Here is a 23,691-nt window from a genome sequence, read left to right on the forward strand (position 1 = left end):
TTGTGCAAATCGTAAATAAAAACAGAATACATCCATCCATCCCTTTTTTTACCGCCTGTGATTTGCAAATCCTTTTCAACTTATATTCAATTGAATAGACTGCAAAGACAAGATATTTAACGTTCGAACTTTGTTATTTTTAGCAAATATTAGCTCATTTGGAATTTAACGCCTTCAACATGTTTCAAAAAAGCTGGCATAAGCGGCAAAAAAGACTGAGAAAGTTGAGGAATGCTCATCAAACACTTATTTGGAACATCCCACAGATGAACAGGCTAATTGGGAACAGGTGGGCGCCATGATTGGGTATAAAAGCGGCTTCCATGAAATGCTCAGTCATTCACAAACAAGGATGGGGCGAGGGTCACCACTTTGTAAACAAATGTGTGAGCAAATTGTCCAACAGTTTAAGAACAACATTTCTCAACGAGCCATTGCAAGGAATTTAGGGATTTCACCATCTACGGTCCGTAATATCATCAAAAGGTTTAGAGAATCTGGAGAAATCACTGCACGTAAGCGATTATATTGCGGACCTTCGATCCCTCAGGCGGTAATGCATCAAAAAGCGACATCAGTGTGTAAAGGACATCACCACATGGGCTCAGGAACACTTCAGAAAACCACTGTCAGTAACTACAGTTCGTCACTACATCTGTAAGTGCAAGTTTAAACTATACTATGCAAAGCCAAAGCCATTTATCAACAACACCCAGAAACGCCGCCGGCTTCGCTGGGCCCGAGCTCATCTAAGATGGACTGATGCAAAGTGGAAAAGTGTTCTGTGGTCTGACGAGTCCACATTTCAAATTGTTTTTGGAAACTGTGGACATCGTGTCCTCCGGAACAAAGAAGGAAAGAACCATCCGCATTGTTCTAGGCGCAAAGTTCAAAAGCCAGCATCTTTGATTGTACGGGGGTGTATTAGTGCCCAAGGCATGGGTAATTTACACATCTGTGAAGGCACCATTAATACTGAAAGGTACATACAAGTTTTGGAGCAACATATGTTGCCATCCAAGCAACGTTATTATGGACGCCCCTGCTTATTTCAGCAAGACAATGCCAAGCCACATGTTACAACAGCGGGGCTTCATAGTAAAAGAGTGCGGGCACTAGACTGGCCTGCCTGTAGTCCAGACCTGTCTCCAGTTGAAAATGTGTGGCGCAATATGAAGCCTAAAATGCCACAATGGAGACCCCGGACTGTTGAACAACTTAAGCTGTACATCAAGCAAGAATTCCAACTGAAAAGCTTAAAAAATTGGTCTCCTCAGTTCACAAACGTTTACTGAGTGTTGTTAAAAGGAAAGGCCATGTAACACAGTGGTAAAAATGCCCCTGTGCCAATTTTTTTGCAATCTTTTGCTGCCATTAAATTCTAAGTTAATGATTATTTGCAAAAGAAAATTAAGTTTCTCAGTTCAAACATTAAATATCTTGTCTTTGCAGTCTAGTCAGTTGAATATAAGTTGAAAAGGATTTGCAAATCATTGTATTCTGTTTTTATTTACGAATTACACAATGTGCCAACTTCACTGGTTTTCGGGGTTTGGAGATAAATATACATGACTAGATCATTCCTATATACTTAGATTTACCTTAATAGTCAATATCCAGTACAACAGCAGTAACAAGTTACACCAGTGTGCATCAATTAGAAAAACATGTGACAGTATTAATTATTTAATCTTTTTATATTTCCTCTTGTAGTCCTGTCCCAAAACTGCGATGGCGAAAGGTGGATGGACTAATGCCGTCCAAGGCAGGATCTAGTGCTATTAGTCCCACTCTCATCCTGCCAGACCTTTCTTTTGACGATGAAGGCGTCTACGAGTGTGAAGCCTCCAACTCGCAGGGAGTTGATGTGTACCAGGGCCGCATCAGCGTGCAAGGTCTTTTTAATCGGCTTTTCTTTGCACTCACGTTTTGCTCTGTTTTCTTCCTCTTGCAACTCTATTGTCCGTGTCACGTTTTTCTCTCCAGCTCAGCCAGAGTGGTTGCAGGTGATGAGCGACTCGGAAGTGGAGATCAGTTCAGAGCTTCAATGGGTTTGTGTGGCTTCTGGTAAACCAAGACCTTCCATTGGTTGGCTGCGTAATGGGCAGCCTCTCACTACACAGGTGTGTTTTGGTCCTGTAACTGCTGATGGCTAAATTATGCCTCAGTATATGTATGGCACACTCACTAGTTGTAGTGATAATAATAATAATAATAATACAGTGGTACCTTTGTCATACATTTAAAACACTTACTTGTGGTCTACATAACATGTAATGGTGGTGTTTTGGTCAAATGTTTCATAGATTATGTTTTACAGACCATTTTTAAGCCGCTTTCTGACCGTCTCTTTAGGATGTGCCATTTTGTGGGTCTTATTTACGTGCCTCCACTTCAACTGCGTTTTCTCCCCGTCAGCAATGGTGTAGTTTTTAGTGCTTTCATATGGAGTTTACTGACAGATATAAGTTAGAACTAGGGTGGTACGATATCCCGGTATTAGTATAGTATCACGATACTAATGAATCATATTCGGTACTATACCGCCTCTGAAAAGTACCGGTCCTACCATTTTAGTAATGTACCAGAGAGGGCAGAGTTGACAGTAAGTTTGTGTACCTAAGGTAATAATAATGGTTTATATTTAGTTAGTAGTAGCTTACCACCACCAGGTGTGAATGAATGATGGGTTTTTAACATGTAAAGCGACTTTGGGTACTTAGAAAAGCGCTATATAAATCCCAGGTATTATTATTATTATATTTATATAGCGCTTTTCTATTAGATACTCAAAGTGCTCACAGAGAAGTGAGAACCAATCATTCACTCCACATTCACACCTGGTGGTGGTGGTAAGCTACATTTGTAGCCACAGCTGCCCTGGGGTAGACTGACGGAAGCGTGGCTGCCAGTTTGCGCCTCCGACCACCACCCATCATTCATTCACCAGTGTGAGCGGCACTCGGGGCAAGGGTGAAGTGTCCTGCCCAAGGACACAACGACAATGATTTGGATGGCAAGAGGCGGGGAGTGAACCTGCAACCCTCAAGTTACTGGTAATGCTTCATCGTTCGGTTTGTAAAGTCAGGAGACCGAAAAAACTGAAACATGTCAAACAGCCTTGGCAGCTTATCCTTATTTTCATGGATAAATATCCATCCTTTGAAAGGTTGTGGCTACAGGGACTCGACGAGTCGGCTAACAGATAGGACATGTTCCTCTGATCCAGTCATCCGCTTCTTCTCCTTCGCACTAACTTTCTCAGTTGGAGGGGAGGATTGTGTCGATCCTTGGACAGTCACTAGTTCAACTGACAGTGGAGAGGCCCGTAACTCAAATTATGTTCGCAACTTCAAGCATGACAAAAAGTCAAGAGACAGTTGGTTGCTAAAAATACTTGTTGAGATACCACTGTACTTGCATTTCCAATGTGTGGAAAGAACATAATTGTTTCTTTTCACTAAGTATGCCCCCTTAACACTCTTGCTGTGTCTATACCTTCGAACCTGTGAACTCCCCAGGAAAGAGTACAAGTGAATGGAGCTCAGCTCAAGATCAGCAACCTCGCCCTGGAAGATTCCGGGATGTACCAGTGTGTGTCTGAGAACAAGCATGGGACCATCTACTCCACTGCTGAGCTCAGAGTTCAAGGTGGGATGAAGTCAGCTGTCAACCAAATCAAATGTCAGAAAGAAACATGTAAGATCAACTTCATTTTGCACCTTGTCCCTACTCCAGTTCAGGCCCCAGACTTTAGGTTAAACCCTGTGCGGAAACTGATCCCTGCGGCTAGAGGGGGACAAGTGATGATCGAGTGTCGCCCTCGAGCTGCCCCAAAGCCCAGCCTGTTCTGGAGTCGCGGGACAGAGCTGCTCACCAACAGTAGCAGGTACTTATAATGGTTGGGCATCAATTGAATTGGAATGATTCTGGTTCTAATTTTTATTACTATTTTTAATTCTGGTTGCTAACTATTTTTTATTCTAATTCCATAGGCAGTTTCAAGAAAGTTTGCATGATTTGAATGAAGGCTCTCTTTTTGTATTACAATTCTAATCTTCTACATTATTCTTTTTTAAATCAGGGGGGAGATCAGGCCCGCGAACAGGGTCAATGCGGCCCGCGAGACGAGTTTGCTAAGTGTAAAATTTAAGATGTATTTTTAAATTAAAGAAACTGCTGTTCTAAATTTGTCCACCAGATGTCTCAATAGTATTTATGTTACGCAAGCAAATATACAAGTACACCAAGAAAGAGGTACACAAAGCGGGGCTGCAACTCCTCCCCCTCGGCCCAACGTAAAACAAACAGGAGTAAAATAAACTATTGGTAACCCCACTTAAAATGCTGCATGAGACACTGCACATTGATATAGTTCTGTAACATATAATGTTTTCTGTGCAAATTTTAAGAAAGTGAACAGTGTGTGATTTACTGCAATACTGTCAGTCTCTTAAGTTTTTATTGTTGGTTTGTTGAAAATGTTCACACATTGCACAGCTTTTATTTTTCTATCAATACACAGTGATGCCTAGAAGGCAGGGAGTAACTCAACCCTCTTGATAAGTTTCTACCTCAGTTTGTATGGTTTGTTAGCACAAAATTAATATGTGGAAATGACAAATGAGATAGTTGATACATAAAAGAGTTTTTATTTATGCTTTGTTTTTTGTTCAATCCTAGATGGTCTGTGACTTAAAGTTTAATTGCTTTGTAGAGACACTGAGATTAAGTCTAAATTCGTTGTATTCTTCATGGTGTTTTTGAAACTGCACAGATTTTTTTCTCAGAATTTTCAACTAATTTGTTGTCAAGAGGATTATTTGCGATATGTAAATTTTCAGAATGTGCATGTTCCATTTTGGGCCGAAGTAAAACAAAGAAAACTATCGGAAGTTGTCATAGTTGTATTTTTAAGTTATTATGCCATTATTTTACCCGCCCGGCCCTCGTGGGAATAGATTTTCCTCGATGCGGCCCCTGAGCTCAAATTAGTTTGTCACCCCTTCTTTAATATAATTTCTCTACGGGTTTTTTTAAACCAGGGTATAAATATTGAACCTTTGAAATTGAATAAAAACATTATGAAGTCTCTTTCCACAGGAGTAGACACAATCTTTATTTTTGAAAACCTCATAAAATGTTTTATTTCTGACAAGTCGGTCATGTAATCGTTGTCGCCAGTTACCTAATCAGTTTTCAACATAACTCAAAAAGGCCTGGGTGTATTTTGATTAAACTTTCAGGAATTTTCAGAAGTGGGATAAGGAACAGCTGATAATATTGTAGGCTATCACCTTACATTACGTTACAACCATAGACATCTTATAAGTAGACACAGCATTGGCTGCTGTGACGCGAGAAATTCGGCCGCCATCTTCAAGTGGTGATGAGGAGCCGGCGAGCAGCCTAAACTGACAGTTGAGAAGTAGAAAACAAAGATGCTAAACTGACAGTTGACAGGTAGAAAACAAAGCGTTTTCCTGCTCAAATGAGCGGACTGTTGAAAATAGGAATCGGGGGATTACTTTTAACAAGTAAATTTTAACATTAACGTACTATTGGTTGTATTTTGTGAAAAAGATATTACCACAGAGTTGAGAAGGAGCAAAGATCTTCAATAGTACTGAAATCGTAGCCGCTAGCAAACAAGCGTATGACCATAATAGAATTGCTTGTCAGTTAAATTAACTACATTTAAAAATGTCATACTTGAATAACATAAAGTTGAAATAAATTATGAAGATAAAGATTGTAAAAGTCAACAGGGTTAGTTAGGACCACAGTCCAGATTGTGTAGGGGTGGGGGGGTGTTAATATATGTTAGCTAACTAGACAATCAGATGGACAGTGGCTATACAGTATTATACAAGTCTAAATTTAGTCTGGCTTTCCAACCCAATTTTGTGTAGCCCACCTTCATGAAATGTGTGGGACTTTTATCCAAAGCGACATACATAAAAAATGCATGTAAAACAATCACTGTAAACATTATCATTTAAGATTAAAGTACCAATGATTGTCACACACACACTAGATGTGGTGAAATTTGTCCTCTGCATTTGTCCCATCCCCTTGGGGAGCAGTGGGCAGCAGCGGCGCCGCGCCCGGGAATCATTTTGGTGATTTAACCCCCAACTCCAACCCTTTGTTGCTGAGTGCCAAGCAGGGAGGTTATGGGTCCCATTTTTATAGTCTTTGGTATGACTCGGCTGGGATTTGAACTCCAACCTACCAATCTCAGGGCGGACACTCTAACCACTAGGCCACTGAGAAGGAAAGAATGTAATACAAAATATCAATACAAAGTGTCAAGACAGAATAAACTCGCTGCTGCTGCAGCAACAGAGATACAGTCTATAGGTCCCTAAGATATATAGATATCTAATGTATTCATACATTGTTTATGTAGGATACACGCATGTATATATAACCTTATCATATTGATCTTCAACTTAAAAATAGCTGACCGTTTTTTCCCCCTTCTCGGACGTCTGGTCACCTATAGCACATAAGAATATTCTATTACTGTTAAGCAAACTATGAATAACAAAACACGCCAAAACATGTGTCCTTTATCATAGCTACACGTATGACAAAAAAACGAGTGAAAATCAGTGGTATTCAGTGACGTAAAATGAATGAAATGCGCTGACAGTTCATTGCTCCTGCCAAATGAATTGCACTGAGTGGAGCGGATCACCACTCCAATAATGGCGGGCCCACGTCTCGTCAGCGCCAGTAGGCAGTAGCGCTCGATGCTGCGTCTACTTAAACGATGTCTATGGTTAAAACTCTCAACTTTTGTACATATATGCTAGCAGCCTTGTCCCCACTCACAGAGACAAAAAGAGTGGATGACTAACAAGAGACTTCACTATGTCTCTAAACCAACAGTGTATTTTATCTGATGGCAGGTTTACTCATGTGACCAGTCCATTTCACGTAGTTTACCTGCACTTTACCAGGTGGGAACATTGGATAACTGTGGAGAGTGTTCGATATCTGTGAGTTTATTGGTAAATGAGAGACGATGATAAAATTCTCATTACAGTACACACCAAGTTCTCTGGAAAGGGAGACATTCAATTGGTTAGGCCAACATGTTGCGTTTGAGTCCTGAGTTCTTTGATTGGCCAAAATTGACGAATATTGGCAAAAAAGTTACGGGGATAGGTTGAATTTGTGTGAAGTGGTGCGATCGCAACATTATGGAATCCCTAAATGACTTTCATAACGTGTGAGTGTAACGTTCATGCAGGAACCACACTTTCAGGAACATTTTCTAAAACTCATTTTGACCCCATAAATGTATGTTCTACAAAATGTACAAACAATCTATAAACTAAGTATTCACCATTCTACTAAATATACACAATATATATAGACTATGTTTGAACAATTCTACTACATTTATAATTTGTTATATGTTTGTGACACATGTCCAACGTCTGCACAGGCTGACAGTGACTCCAGATGGTATCTTGTGGATTACGAATATCAGCAGAGCAGATGAAGGCAAATACACTTGCTTCGCTGAGAACTACCTGGGCAAAGCAAACAGCACAGGACACCTGTCTGTCAGAGGTATAGTATACGCACTGCAGAAAATACAAATTTTTACATTTTTTTATTTATTTATTTTTGTCCTGTCCAGCTACTCAAGCAAATCATATAGTAGATGTAGATGCCCGTATCGGCTGTACAGATTTACTTTACAAAAGAAAAGTGCGGGATACTTCTTTTGTTGCCTTATTTGTATTTGACTTTATTAAATGGATTTATATTATTATTTGATGCAGCCGCAGGAGGGGATAGAAAGAGAAAAAAAGGAAGACAGAGGGGGAAATTGTGGGGACAGGAAGGGGATAAGACAAAGAGAAAACAACAAACCCAACAATAACAACAACATAACAGCATCAGAAAATAGGATATGTACAAATTTAATGGTAAAAGTGATAGCAAAGAAGCAGTTGGTGAAATAAATATTAATAACACAGAAATGACAATGAGCATTATTACACTACAAATTGGAGGAATACAAATACCAATAGAAATAGCACTATTGATAATGAATAATAACAATAATTACCTCTATTATCAACAATGGAATTGTTTCAAATGCAACAATACATATATGTAATGATAACTTAAAATACAAAAGAATGCAGATAAATGGAGATGAAGAAAGAGAAGCGAACTGTATTAACCTTGTAGATCGTTATAGTAGAAATAGGTTAAGGTTTGTCAGTGTGCCATGTGTTACCCAGTTTCCCCTAGGGCAACAACGTTAATATATGTTTGATGAAACGTGATTATATGCATGAGTGTATGTATGCATATGTACATGTTTACATATTTTAGTTATGATCATATTTAGCAAAGTCCATATTGTATACAACAAACCATTTTCACTGTAATCTATCTTTCCTCGTTTCTTTGGTTTTGGTGTGAAATTCGTATGTCACGTGACTATTTTGTTTCATTACCATGTTGGCATAAGAAGTAGCAGGTAAAATGATTGGTACTGGTGCGTGGTGTGTAAGTTGGAACCCAGGATGCCAGGCACTGGCGTGACGAAAAATAACCAGGTCTTTATTAAACCGTAATCTACATTTAAAACACTTCCTTGTGATCGCTAATTTTTTTCAGACACAGTTGAAAATAAATTTCATAAAAATTATATAGATTCACCAGTCGAAACATTAGGTGCATCTGGTGCCGCATTAAAAAAAAATTGCTTTTACCAGCATTTATGTCACTGCATGTCGCATGTTGGTGTTATTGTAGGAATGCCAAGGTTAGATGAACATAATACTTTGTCCTACCTTTCTCCTTTGTTTTCTCAAACCAAATTGTAACGTTGCAATTGCACGTTTTTGGATTTAGCGGCTCATCTTAATACTGATCTAGGTTGGTTTTGGCGTGAAATTCGTATGTCACGTGACTATTTTGTTTCATCGCCATGTTGGCAGAAGAAGTAGCAGGTAAAATGATTGGTACTGGTGCGTGGTGTGTAAGTTGGAACCCAGAATGCCAGGCACTGGGGTGACGAAAAATAACCAGGTCTTTATTAAAGAGTAATCTTCATTTACAAAACCCAAAACCAGTGAAGTTGGCATGTTGTGTAAATGGTAAATAAAAATAGAATACAATGATTTGCAAATCCTTTTAAACTTATATTCAATTGAATAAACTGCAAAGACAAGATACTTAACGTTCGAACTGGAAAACGTTGATATTTTTTGCAAATATTAGCTCATTTGGAATTGGATGCCTGCAACATGTTTCAAAAAAGCTGGCACAAGTGGCAAAAAAGACTGAGAAAGTTGAGGAATGCTCATGAAACACTTATTTAGAACATCCCACAGGTGAACAGGCTAATTGGGAATAGGTGCGTGCCATGATTGGGTATAAAAGCAGTTTACATAAAATGCTTAATCATTTACAAACAAGTATGGGTCGAGGGTCACCAATTTGTGAACAAATGTGTGAGCAAATTGTCCAACAGTTTAAAAACATTTCTCAACGAGCTATTGCAAGGAATTTAGGGATTTCACCATCTACGGTCCGTAATATCATCAAAAGGTTCAGAGAATCTGGAGAAATCACTTTACGTAAGCGATGATATTACGAACCTTCAATCCCTCAGGCGCTACTGCTTCAAAAACCGACATCAGTGTGTAAAGGATATCAACACATGGGCTCAAGACCACTTCAGAAAACCACTGTTAGTAACTACAGTTTGTTGCTACATCTGTAAGTGCAAGTTAAAACTCTACTATGCAAAGCCAAATCCATTTACCAACAACACCCAGAAAGGCTGGTGGTCTAGATAAAATGTATTGGATATGCCCATCCATGCATCCATTTTCTACCGCTTATTCCCTTCGGGGTCGCGGGGGGCGCTGGAGCCTATCTCAGCTACAATCGGGCGGAAGGCGGGGTACACCCTGGACAAGTCGCCACCTCATCGCAGGGCCAACACAGATAGACAGACAACATTCACACTCACATTCACACACTAGGGCCAATTTAGTGTTGCCAATCAACCTATCCCCAGGTGCATGTCTTTGGAGGTGGGAGGAAGTAGGAGTACCCGGAGGGAACCCACACAGTCACGGGGAGAACATGCAAACTCCACACAGAAAGATCCCGAGGCCGGGATTGAACTCACGACTACTCAGGACCTTCGTATTGTGAGGCAGACGCACGAACCCCTCTGCCCCCGTGCTGCCGTATTGGATATGCTTTGGGGTAAATTTTGCTCCTCAGTCATATTTATAACCCTCTCTTGAGTCAGTCTGCAGTTTGTGTGTGATGACGTTCTCTTCAGCTTGCAAATAACATTATATAGATTCATCAGTCAAAAGAATAGGTACACCTGGTGCCGCATATTAGGAAAAAAATTGCTTTAACCAGCATTTATGTCACTGCATGTCGCATGTCGGTGTTATTGTACGCATGCCAAGATTAGATGAACATAATACTCATCAATCTTCATACTGATCCAGTCATGTGTAAAATATCCTTACAAATAAACACGGAAGTACTTATTTAGTAGCAATCAGAGCAGGCAGTACAGCATGAAATGAGAAGGAATGACATGTGACGCTGCAGAGTCTGCTCAGCAGAGAGGGAGTAGGCTGGCCTTCAAAACTGCGTTCAAGTTCATGCCCTAATGCATTACCTTTATGATTTGACACATAGACATACCATTGTAACATTTATAAGAGGAACATCATCACAGGCCCCCATGGAGTCCAAATCATTATGATACTGTATATTCAAGGCTCATTTGAACAAGAAGAGTAGCAAGAAGCTTGTGCAAAAGTCAAACTAAAAGCCACAAAAGCAGACAAAGTCTGAAACAAAGCATAATGAATAGAAAATGTCCACCAACCAAAAGCAAGCCAGACGGTTTAAAACCAGCAAAAATGGTAACAAAAGGGGGTGGTGGTAAGAACGGCCACAGGAGACACAGAGGGGTAACAACAGAATTTTTTTTTTCCTAAATGAACCCCGGAGAAAGACAATAAGGGTGCGAGCAGGTCTGCCTGTAGGCAGAGGTGGATTATGTCTTGCATGTTTGAAGGAATTGACAATACAACATATTTGAAGTAGGACTGCAAATTATGCCCAAAAAATATATATATTTTACAATATTAAAATAACGATTATTATCACAATTATTAATTATTCCCCCATTTGCGTTTAAGTGTTTTTTTACGCGCTTGAAGTTTGTTTTATTCGTCTCCTTCAGCGCTATAAGTGTTACTTGTGATGTTGCCCAAACAGACGCCACCAAGATCACACTGGCTCCCTCCAACGCTGACATCAATCAGGGCGAAAATGTAACTCTGCAGTGTCACGCCTCCCATGATCCTACCATGGATCTGACCTTCACCTGGGCCCTCAACGGGGCTCTACTCGACCTGGAGGAATCGACTGGACCCTACCATCGAGTGGAGGGCGTAAGTGCATGACAGATTGCAAGAGACTTGCAGCAGCATTATTTTGAAACCCTAATTCACAAAGTGCATTAGACTTAGACTTAGACTTAGACTTCCTTTTTATTGTCATTCAAATTTGAACTTTACAGCACAGATAAGAACGAAATTTCGTTACATAAGCTCATGGTAGTGCAGGATAAAAAAGCAATAAGGTGCCTGTATATATAAATAAATATATATAAATAATATATAAATATATATACACTACCGTTCAAAAGTTTGGGGTCACATTGAAATGTCCTTATTTTTGAAGGAAAAGCACTGTACTTTTCAATGAAGATAACTTTAAACTAGTCTTAACTTTAAAGAAATACACTCTATACATTGCTAATATGGTAAATGACTATACTAGATGCAAATGTCTGGTTTTTGGTGCAATATCTACATAGGTGTATAGAGGCCCATTTCCAGCAACTATCACTCCAGTGTTCTAATGGTACAATGTGTTTGCTCATTGGCTCAGAATGCTAATTGATGATTAGAAAACCCTTGTGCAATCATGTTCACACATCTGAAAACCGTTTAGCTCGTTACAGAAGCTACAAAACTGACCTTCCTTTGAGCAGATTGAGTTTCTGGAGCATCACATTTGTGGGGTCAATTAAACGCTCAAAATGGCCAGAAAAAGAGAACTTTCATCTGAAACTCAACAGTCTATTCTTGTTCTTAGAAATGAAGGCTATTCCACAAAATTGTTTGGGTGACCCCAAACTTTTGAATGGTAGTGTATAACATAAATAAATATATATAAATACCGTAAATAAATAGATTACTGTACAGATAAATATATTGCACTTTTTCACATGCGTCCACGCTTATGGATGTATGTTATATTGTCTTTTTTATTCCAGCAAGTTAATCCATTTTGGGGGGAGTTGAGGGGATAATTTAATTATGATGCGTTCAAGAGTCTTACGGCTTGAGGGAAGAAGCTGTTAGAGAACCTGGAGGTTCTGCTTCGGAGGCTGCGGAACCTCTTTCTAGAGTCCAGCAGTGAAAACAGTCCTTGGTGGGGGTGGGAGGAGTCTGAAGAGGAGTCCTGATGATCTTTTCCGCCGTCCATTAATATAACAAACATAATTAGAACAGTCGACCCTCGCTTATCGTGGTTGGTTGCAGGCCTGACCGTGGCAAACAAATTTACGAAAAGTCCGATCATTATCAATAAATCTAATATTTTCGAGTATACAAAACGGTTTACAACCTTCTAAATAATTTTTTTTTTTCAACATAGTTATATCCTTCTAAATATGAAATAACACCCATATAGTCATTTAAAAGTAACCGTTAGTGTGTTGTACTGTAGATTGCAGTACACACCAGTAGCCGAGCCACTAAAACACGACCACGACGTGGAAATACTTAATCACATCCTGGGTAATTCCAACGAGGGCATAAGTTGTTGGTCAACTTCAGCCATTAGCTGTGTTGTTAGAATTCCGTATTGTTGGCATTGTGTCTCCAATGTTGTCATTCCACATCGCTTAAGCTAAAGACTCACCAATGTCACCTGGAGCTGATAATGTTGAAGATAAAGTGCATCAACAGAGTTCATCTCCACTTAGCACTGCCTGGACTGTTGATAGCATTGTTGTTAGCATTAAGTAGCGCCCCAGTACTGGTAAGTCTCACATCATCTCTTTTAATATCGCTCGCGTCAAAAAGCTCACCAATGTGGAAATGTGTTATTGAAGAGGCAGTAGTAAAAAATTTAACAGTTTTACTCACCACCAAAAACAGACACGTAAACAATGGATACATTGGCATGGAAACGCAAGTTTCCTTTAACTCAAAAACAGAAGTCCTCCTTGGTGGATATCTATTGTCAGCACCACAACATAATAGAAAATGAGACAAATACTGTACTATAACACACATAAAAATACATAAAATTTGCTTTACGAAAAATACAACCATGATAGAGTGAAGCTGCAAAATTCAGAGCACGAGTGGTGACTGTAATGTTTTACTGATTATTTGGTGGAGTATGTGGTTTTCTGGGTTGAGTGTCAATGAAAGATCAGCATGTGTGATGGTAGAACAGAGAAGGCAGGAGTGGCAAAGAACAAAAAAAGGTTACAATAAATACAACTCAGAACAGGCGAGGACTAGTTGTCGTGGAAGAAGACATAGAGAAGGAACGCAATGAAAACAAACTTTCTGCCACTGAGACAGGATATATCTATATATGGTCTTTGTATTCTCAGGACATTCAATCAATCACAAATGGACTAATCCGTTTGTCTTAGAAGACGTTTCACCTCTTATCCGAGCTGGCTTCATCAGTTTATGCTCAGACTTAGATTGGCCAGATCTAGTCGAGACTAAGATTAGTCAGATTTAGGCTAGACCAGGGGTGCTCACATTTTTTCTGCAGGCGAGCTTCTTTTCAATTGACCAAGTCGAGGGGATCTACCTCATTCATATATATAATTTATATTTATTTATTTATGAATGAGACGTTTTTGTTAACAAGTTAAAGGTGTTTAATGATAATACAAGCATAGATTCCACATAGATTCCTTTCTTTCATGAAGACAAGAATACAAGTTGGTGTATTACCTGATTCTGATGACTTGCATTGATTGGAATCAGACAGTAGTGCTGATAACGTCCACATTTTCTAATGCAGGAGAAAAAAAGTCCTCCTTTCTGTCCGAAACCACATGAAAGTGGTTGGTTTTTGGCATCCTATTTGTCCAGCTTCCATACTCCTTTTTATACACTTTACAAGAAATACATTGGCGGCAAAATCCGTAGCTTGCTAGCTTGTGCACGCTAGCTTTCTGAGACTTATTTTGTTAGCGCAGGCAGGATGAAAGAGCGCTTTTATTCTGAAGACAGGAACTGTGCAGTCCGTCTTTAGAGTTTTGACGGCATGTACGGCGGAGAGTCTGATGAAATAAAAAGTGTTTCTCGCCTTCCTGTCGGTCATTTTTTCTTAATAATGAGCTCGCAGCAGCCAGAGTCTTCTCAGAAGACCCTCGGGTGCCGTGAATGTCAATCAAGTGACAAAAGTGATTTCATAGTGAATATTTATGACCGCTAATTTTTAGGACTATTTTTTTAATACCTGGCTGGCGATCGACTGACACACCCTCCGCCATCGACCGGTAGCTCGTGATCGACCTAATGGGCACTCCTGGGCTAGACTGCCCAATGTAAGTCCTCAAAGACAAACTGAACAGTCCTGTTGCGATTGATTGAATGTGTGATAAAAACAGTTATGTTAGTCATAGTTTGTGTTGTGTACAACCAAAGTGGTTCTAGACCTCAACTATTTTATTTTTAATTATTTTGCATATAAAAAAACATAGTCATTTGTTTTGAATAACGTTAGGTCCCCCTTGAAATACACTTCATCATGTATTTGAAGATAAACTGAATTGCTGTCGATCAGGTACAAATGTAAATTTACAATGATTTTGAAATGAAATGTCTTTGTTGATGTAACACAGCTTTGCTTTGTTTTACTTCATTCCTGCACTTTTGTAGAAGGAAACCATTGGTGACCTTCTTATTGTCAATGCTCAGCTGAGTCAGGCAGGTACTTACTCCTGCAGCGCTCAGACGGTGGTGGACAGTGCTTCAGTAACAGCCAAGCTAGTAGTACGAGGTAAGTTTGGAATCACAAAATGTAGCAGAAAATGGAGGATATGTAATAGGGCTGGACCATTCTCAAAACATTTGCAAAACCGACATTGAGAGCTTTTAACCAACCAATTAAGTCAATCCCAGACTAAGCTTATATAGGGGGGCTTAGTTTGGGGCAGAAAAAAACTCTAGCCACATTAGCACATACAAACACATGTTTTGACACACAGAAAATACAAGACTTGCAACGGGGGTGGTCGCTTCCAGTTTAAAGTCAATCTTTACACTGCAAGGTTGTATGGCAGTCCATTAGTGTGTTATGTCTATAAACCTGGAGTCAGTCCCAGCTGTTCTTGAAGAGGAGAGGATGGTGCAGACTATCCCTGTGCAAGACTCACTGCGATGTTTATGCACGGCCTGGCCAAGGCCATTTGCAGATGGAGTCGAATTGGACACATTCCAATGGTTTGTCTGATCTTAATTGACAATTCTGTTCCTCAAGTTGATCAATCTTTGCATTTCAGAAATCCTCTGCAAGATCCAGTTAATCCAGTTTGTGATTAAATTGAGATCGATGCAGTCTGTTTGCCCTTCGTAATGGACGGACGGAATAGGTAGAGCTGTGGACAGTCTTTGGCTCCTGGAACGGCTGCCATTGTCTTTTGAATTAGTCGATACACAAAAGTAATGCACATATCACGGTTCCAAATAGATAGATATCTTCCACGTCCTCAACGGAAAGAATTGACAGGCACATTACTCGCCATTTCTCCCACGAGTCCCTTTATGTATCCGGCAGCAAATTTACTGTTCCTCTGAACCTTTGCTTCTTTTTGAGAAAATCTTGTCAATTGAGTTGAGGGTCCAGTTTCTCATATCCATGTTTATATTTCAGAGAACAGTGCTGAAAGAAAGGCTCTTAAAGTTAAGACAGGACAAAGAAGCAGGCAGGGGAGATACAGAGAGGGAGGTAGTGCGACCGCCTCCGTCAAGAGCCAGAGCAAAAGAAAAACCACAGAAACATGAAAGAAAACTGAAACACCAAGCCAACAGTCAATGTGAGCTGTTTCTGCCTTAGTTGTTTAGACACACTCTGGTGCAATAAGTATGTCATAGACCAATAGGTAGAGCAATAGTTGGGATTAGAATAATCGTGCATAAACCGAAATTGAGGTAGAAGATTTAATTTATTTTGATTTTTGATTTTTTCCACTCACGCCCATATGTATTTGCCACCTCACAACTTCTATGCACACTCTGGCCAGTTGTCGTCTTTTTGACTTTCAAATGTGCCAGAAGCTTGTGGATGGCTACCAAAAGCGCCTTATTGCAGTGAAAGTTGCCAAGGGACATGTAACCAAATATTAACATTGCTGTATGTATACTTTTGACGCAGCAGATTTGCTCACATTTTCAGTAGACCCATAATACATTCAGAAAAGAACCAATTTCATGAATGTTTTTTGTGACCAACAAAGTATGTGCTCCAATCACACACAAATAAGAGTTGTAGAAATGATTGGAAACTCAAGACAGCCATGACATTATGTTCTTTACAAGTGTATGTAGACTTTTGACCACGACTATATATAAGATTAGAGATGTGTAGACTTTATTAGAAAAGTTACTTTGTAGATAGTAAGTAAGTTTCTTGTTGTGTCCAGGCCCCCCAGGACCTCCTGGAGGTTTACTGGTAAGGAATGTTGCAGAGACATCAGTGGAACTGACGTGGAGTCGTGGTTATGACAACCACAGTCCTATCGGCAACTATGTGATCTTAGGACGATCTTCTCTCTCAACACAGTGGAAGCAGATGAGGACGGGTGTGTGAAATCCGCTGTCAATCTATTGTTGTAAAAATGTTTCTGTGAGGACCAATACATTTTAACATACATCTCAAAAATCAACAACCCTCATGCTGGATTTGTTTGATGCCAATGACTTTAGGGATTTGTTAACTGATACATAAACACTTGTATTTTATTTATTATGATTATTATCGTTTGAATTCAGATCCAGTGAATATAGAAGGAAATGCAGAGTCTGCTAGTGTGGTCGGGTTGTTACCTTGGATGGATTATGAATTCCAGGTCATCGCCAGCAACATCCTGGGCAGTGGAGAGCCAAGCATGCCCTCACAAACCATTCGCACACAGCAGTCAGGTAAAGACATGTGCACGCATGCACACACACACACACACACACACACACACACACACACACAAAAACGTTATTGTATTTGTTACCTTCTTGAGACCTCCGAAAAATGCCTTCCTCTGTAGGATCACCCTTTCTAGCTATATAGAGATTTGTATTTACAACATTAATAATATATACTGTACATACGATGCAAATATATAAAAAAAAACTTGTTGTGAAAAATAAGATGTAATTTCACAAGAAAAACTTATAATTTTGGCAGATTATAATAAAAGTCGTAATTTTACTCAATGCAAGTCAACATTTTTGAAGAAAAACTGAACATTTGTGCAATATTATGATAAAAGTTGCAATTTTACTCAATAACAGTCGCAATTTTACAAGAAAAGCTTAAAATGTTGGCAATTTTATAAAGTCGTAATTTCACTCGACAAAAGTCACAATTTTATAAGAAAACTTTAAAATGTTGGCAATATTATAATAATAATCGGAAATTTTACCCGGCAAATGTCATGTTCTGTGGTCATGTTTTGTTTGGTTATGTTCTGTTGGTTTTCGGACTCTTTTAGTTCCTGTTTGCGCTTCCTGGTTTGTTTTGTCACCATGACGACTCATTGGTTTCACCTGACTCATTTGGACTCACGCACCTGTCACTATTAAGGAAGAGACTATGTAAGCCTGTAGTTGCCAGGTAGTCAGCCTGGCGACATTACTCTTGATACTCTTGACATTATCATACTCTGTTTTTGCTATGTGCTACTCTGATTTTGCCATAGTTCATGTTGATTATCCATGCCATAGTTCATGCTGCTCTTTTCATGCTCCTTTCTACAGTAAGTGTTTTATTGTTTCATGTCCATAGTTCTGCCTTAGTGTTAGTTTTGTTCCTGCGTTAAGTTTTGTGCCTCTGCTGTGAGCGCCTTTTGTTTGTACCCTTTTGTAGCTTTTGAGTTAAAACTAAATCATGTATTTACCTGCAAGCCTTGTCCGATCCTGTCCGTTTGCTTCCCGGGAAAACAATCCACGCAGTAATTTGCGAAATAGTCCACGCCATGACAGCAAAATGATGACAAAAGTCATAATTTTACTCAAACAATGTCATTAATTTACAAGAACAACCAAAACATTGGCAATATTGGGATAAAAGTCAGCATTTTATATGGCAAATGTCACCCTTTTGCATTAAAAAGTAATTTTACATAAAAAAGTAATAATTTTACGAGAACATTTTGCAATATTACAGATACAGAAAGAATATGAGACATTGTTCCCAATTTTATAAGAAAAAAGTCGACACATTGTGAGAAAAAGACTGCTTTTAGTTAATGTATTTTTATTAAATTTTTTCCGGCTTCCTCCGGAAAATTGTATGTTGAAAAAAATTGCTTGTTGGCCCGATGAATTAGTTTAAGGGTGCAGGATACTCACTGCTATCTTGTTTACACGTACATGCAGGGAGCACATGCACCTACATAAAAGCAGTCCTAGGGAACTTTCTAACAATTTGCAGTTTTGTTGTAGTTTTGATGGAATATACACTCAGTAATAGACAACGTTAGCTACCCAAATTGCTGTCATTATGCACCTGGGGATAGGTTGATTGGCAACACTAAATTGGCCCTAGTGTGTGAATGTGAGTGTGAATGTTGTCTGTCTATCTGTGTTGGCCCTGCGATGAGGTGACGACTTGTCCAGGGTGTACCCCGCCTTCTGCCCGAATGCAGCTGAGATAGGCTCCAGCACCCCCCGCGACCCCAAAAGGGACAAGCGGTAGAAAATGGATGGATGGATGGTTTTTAATTTTCATTATTTACTTCAAGTTGTTACAGTATGTCTCTATATACATATTTATTTATTTTTTTTGACAAATTTTGGCCAAAGGGGGCGCATTTCAATTTCTTACACACACTTGTTATTACATATGTTGGCCATAGGGGGAGCACTTCGAATTTTTACACACACTTGTTATTTCATATGTTGACCAGAGGGAGAGCACTTTTAAAACCGACACACTGTCAATTTGAAAAATCCTTGCTTTTCGGGACCACCCTAATTTTGATAAATTTCACCACCAGGGGTGCAAATGAGACATTCTCTATTAGATGCAATGGTTTTCCGTATTGGGACCATGATTTATGTCCTAACTTGTTCACCGGTCCTCATATGGAAGGTACTTTTCCTTGTAGATGTCTCAAGAAGGGTAGAAATACAAGAACACACACACACACACTTGTGCGTTTTGGGATTTTGCCTTGTCGTCACATGTGGTGTGTAGTATGTTGTTGTATGGATGGGCAATAAGGCCTAAAATCTACATCACGATAACTATTGCAGCCTCCTGCGATAACGATATATACACTACCGTTCAAAAGTTTGGGGTCACCCAAACAATTTTGTGGAATAGCCTTCATTTCTAAGAACAAGAATAGACTGTCGAGTTTCAGATGAAAGTTATCTTTTTCTGGCCATTTTGAGCGTTTAATTGACCCCACAAATGTGATGCTCCAGAAACTCAATCTGCTAAAAGGAAGGTCAGTTTTGTAGCTTCTGTAACGAGCTAAACTGTTTTCAGATGTGTGAACATGATTGCACAAGGGTTTTCTAATCATCAATTAGCCTTCTGAGCCAATGAGCAAACACATTGTACCATTAGAACACTGGAGTGATAGTTGCTGGAAGTGGGCCTCTATACACCTATGTAGATATTGTACCAAAAACCAGACATTTGCAGCTAGAATAGTCATTTACCACATTAGCAATGTATAGAGTGTATTTCTTTAAAGTTAAGACTAGTTTAAAGTTATCTTCATTGAAAAGTACAGTGCTTTTCCTTCAAAAATAGGGACATTTCAATGTGACCCCAAACTTTTGAACGGTAGTGTACATTATATACACAAAATATGATTTATGTGAATGATAATAAAACCATTTCAAAATGGGTATCAAAGGCTCCTAATTTAGCTGCTGACATATGCAGTAACATTACATAATTTCCTGTTGTATCACTTTCTCAAAATTATTATTCAACTACTTGCTCATGTACTGTTAATATCTGGTTACTTTTTGTTGAAACATGTTTCTATCTATACTTCTGTTGAAATGTAACATTCATGCTATTACAAATTCGGGTATGGACCCGATACCAAGTAGTTGCAGGGGCAGTATTGGTCATACCAATGCTGATACTGATTATTCAAATTCAACATCAGTGAATGATTATATTTTTGATTACAATTATAATCAGACAAAGACACACAGGCAGAGACGGCAGGCGGAATGCAGGTAAAACGTATATTTGATGAAAAGCTAGTGCAGCCAGGAAGTGCACAGAAATCTAACCATTAAACAAACACTAAAAAGAGAAAAGCTATGAGAACCCAGTCCAGAAAACCAGCCTGGTATATAAAGCAACCCGATTGGTAACCAGGAACAGGTGTTTCCTGATTTCCATAAGGTGAGAGAGGCAGCGCTCAGGCCAGAGGAAAGGTGGCAGGAAATGAAAGACATAAAGAAAGTGAAAACAAGAACGGAGATAACACCACGATCTGAGAAAATTACACGAGTTTAAAAACTGTCACGCAGGGTCGTGACACATGGCCTGTTTTTGGCGTTCCTTCTCTGTGCATGTTGAAGTAAAAGGGAGTTTCCTGTCGTGGGATTCCCAGCATGCCTTGTGTTTGCGTTGATCGCACCGTGACTGAGATGAGTGGGTGGAGATGATGACCCTCTGTTTTTTCTTAGTGTTTGGGTCAGTGCTTTCTAAGCTACTATTAGCAAATGAAATATTGTCGAAGTAAATTGAGGTTTGCCTTCCTGTGCGACGGCAAGTTGTATTATAATACAGCTATGTACTATGCTAACATGCGTTCTCAACACATATTTATGAATCATAACCGAGGAAACCGTAATGGAAATGGGTTTTCTGCTCACAAAAAAGGTCTACTTTAGTTTTGGCGGGTAAAGGAAAAGTGGGTGGGTTTTCCTAAAGATAAAAATAACTTATCAAAAATCTTCAAATTTGCATAGTCACAAATGCTGACTCGTGAATACGCGGGTTTGTACTGATGTGTATTTCAGGTCTTGTCATCCTCGTCCGGACAGAAGGGTGACACTGCAGTGCGGCTGGGTAAAAAAAGAGACGTCTGAGCCGCTGTTCTGAAAAAAAAGTTGCTTTATTATAAGCGAGCGTCATTATACAGGCATGCAGTACCTGGAGGAGGTCAAGTCAAAGAAAATGAGGCACTCCTAACTTGGAGGAGCCAAACCACAGTCTTATATTCCCTCCTTCTCTGTCTGGGTGTGTTAATTCAGGAGAGTACAACCTGACCATGTAAGGAGATATTAAGTTAAAGTTAAAGTACCAATGATTGTCACACACACTAGGTGTGGTGAAATTTGTCCTCTGCATTTGACCCATCCCCTTGTTCACCCCCTGGGAGGTGATTCATGTGTAAGTGACCGGAAAACAACCTCTGTGTGTTGTAACTTAAAAGTTGATGTAAAGATAGACAAGGAGTCTCTCTTCCAGGATAGAGCTATCACTTTTGCATTCCGAAGTCTGAATTTATTGCCTCTTCTCGTGAGAGAGTTAACCCAGTCCACATGCGAATGTCCAACTAAGGCTCCATAATTTATTATGGGCTCAACCATTATTTACTTAAACCTGGCGGTTCGCTTTGTCCATGTTGAATATAAACATTCACCAAATATTGAACATAATATGAGTTAATTAATTCACTTCACTACTGTATTGGGTTGAGGATATATTCGTTATGTAAGAGCTCAATAGTTCATGTTCTTGGAAATGTAATATTTGACTACCATCTGTAAGTCTGAAATCCACATTCAAACAGAAATGTCATCCTGACATTAAAAGTGCCTGATATATGACAGTTTTTACTCTATATTGTACATCATCGTGTCATGCACTTGGTCTTCAGCTCCCTCAGTGGCTCCAAGTGGACTGGGAGGAGGAGGAGGATATGGAAATGAACTTATCATTACATGGACAGTAAGTAGCGCACCTGTACAGTAAATATTACGCGACAACGTGTTGGAGTTGTTTGTTTTTAAAATGTTGTTGCTTTTTTTGTCTGAGATTTTTGAACAGTTTGATTTGTTTGTTGTTGTTTTTTATTTTCGGGACTTTCAATTTTTTGTTTGAAATATTAAAAAAAAATGTATGGTTATTTTTGTGTCATTGTTTAGGTTTTTTTTTTTTTGAGTTGTTTTGTGAGTTGTGTGGCTTGTCTTGTTTCAATTCTTTGAAATATTTTGTTTTTTGTTTAAATTATTTGAGTTATTTTTATTGTTTTTGTTATTGTTTGTTTTGAAATTCGTTGTTTTTATAGTATAAACCATTTGAGTTGGTTTTTTTTATTTAGTTATGAGTTGTTTGTCTTTTGAGTTATATTGTTTTGTTTCCGGCTGTTTGAGTTATTTGATTTGATTTTGCTATTGTTTGAGTTGTGGGGTTTTTTGTTTCTTTATTTGTTTTTGTTTAACTTATTTGAGTTGTTTGTTTTGTGAAAATGTTTCGTTTGTCTTAGTTTGAATTCTTTGAATTATTTATTTTTTTGTTTGAATGATTTGAGGTATTTTTTATTGTTCTTTTTGTTATTTTATGTTTGAATTATTTGAAGTGTTTTTGTTTGAATTCTTTGAGGGCTTTTTTATGGTGTTTTGTTTTAGTTATTTGAGTTTGTTGACTTATTTATATTGGTTGAGTTGAGTTGTTTTATTTGTTTGAATGCTTTAAGGTGTTTATGTTTTGAGTTGTTTAAGATGTATACACTTTATTGGCAGCTTCATATCACCCTAAACTATTTCCCGTCTTTAAACAACATAAAAAAGGACACAAATCAACACGAAAATAAACTACAAGTAGATTTAAGCATGGATTTAACAGGATTAAAGTTACTCTAATGATCAAGACCTAAATCGAGGTTCTTATTTTTGACTTTGAAATTACATCAAAACATGAGCAATATACGCAAAGAATAATGATTAATTTACAAAACCCAAAACGAGCGAAGTTGGCACGTTGTGTAATTCGTAAATAAAAACAGAATACAATGATTTGCAAATCCTTTTCAACTTATATTCAATTGAATAGACTGCAAAGACAATATATTTAATGTTCCAACTGAGATTTTTTTTTTCTTTTTTTGGCAAATGATCATTAGCTTAGAATTTAATGGCTAAGTTATTGTCCTGCTGAAATAAGCAGGGGCGTCCATGATAACGTTGCTTGGATGGCAACATGTGTTGCTCCAAAATTTGTATGTACCTTTCAGCATTAATGGTTACCCATGCCTTGGGCACTAATACACCCCCATACCATCACAGATGCTGGCTTTTGAACTTTGCGCTATAACAATCCGGATGGTTATTTTCCTTTTTGTTCTGGAGGACACAACGTCCA

The 23,691-nt window shown here is 38.8% G+C and overlaps 1 protein-coding gene across 2 annotated transcripts in view; it reads left to right on the forward strand.

The window, feature by feature from the left end:
• cntn2 (contactin 2) overlaps positions 1-23,691 on the forward strand; it is a 72,020-nt gene that overhangs the window by 22,484 nt on the left and 25,845 nt on the right. For both annotated transcript variants that reach the window (XM_062037613.1, XM_062037614.1), the window contains exons 8-17: positions 1,714-1,895; positions 1,987-2,123; positions 3,522-3,651; positions 3,739-3,889; positions 7,460-7,587; positions 11,299-11,474; positions 15,009-15,129; positions 16,772-16,930; positions 17,121-17,270; positions 22,208-22,278. In XM_062037613.1, the coding sequence (XP_061893597.1) occupies positions 1,714-1,895; positions 1,987-2,123; positions 3,522-3,651; positions 3,739-3,889; positions 7,460-7,587; positions 11,299-11,474; positions 15,009-15,129; positions 16,772-16,930; positions 17,121-17,270; positions 22,208-22,278 (1,405 nt within the window). The remainder of the gene's footprint in view (positions 1-1,713; positions 1,896-1,986; positions 2,124-3,521; positions 3,652-3,738; positions 3,890-7,459; positions 7,588-11,298; positions 11,475-15,008; positions 15,130-16,771; positions 16,931-17,120; positions 17,271-22,207; positions 22,279-23,691) is intronic.

The sequence above is a fragment of the Entelurus aequoreus genome, linkage group LG26 (assembly GCF_033978785.1).
Source record: "Entelurus aequoreus isolate RoL-2023_Sb linkage group LG26, RoL_Eaeq_v1.1, whole genome shotgun sequence".
NCBI classification, from domain to species: Eukaryota; Metazoa; Chordata; class Actinopteri; order Syngnathiformes; family Syngnathidae; genus Entelurus; species Entelurus aequoreus.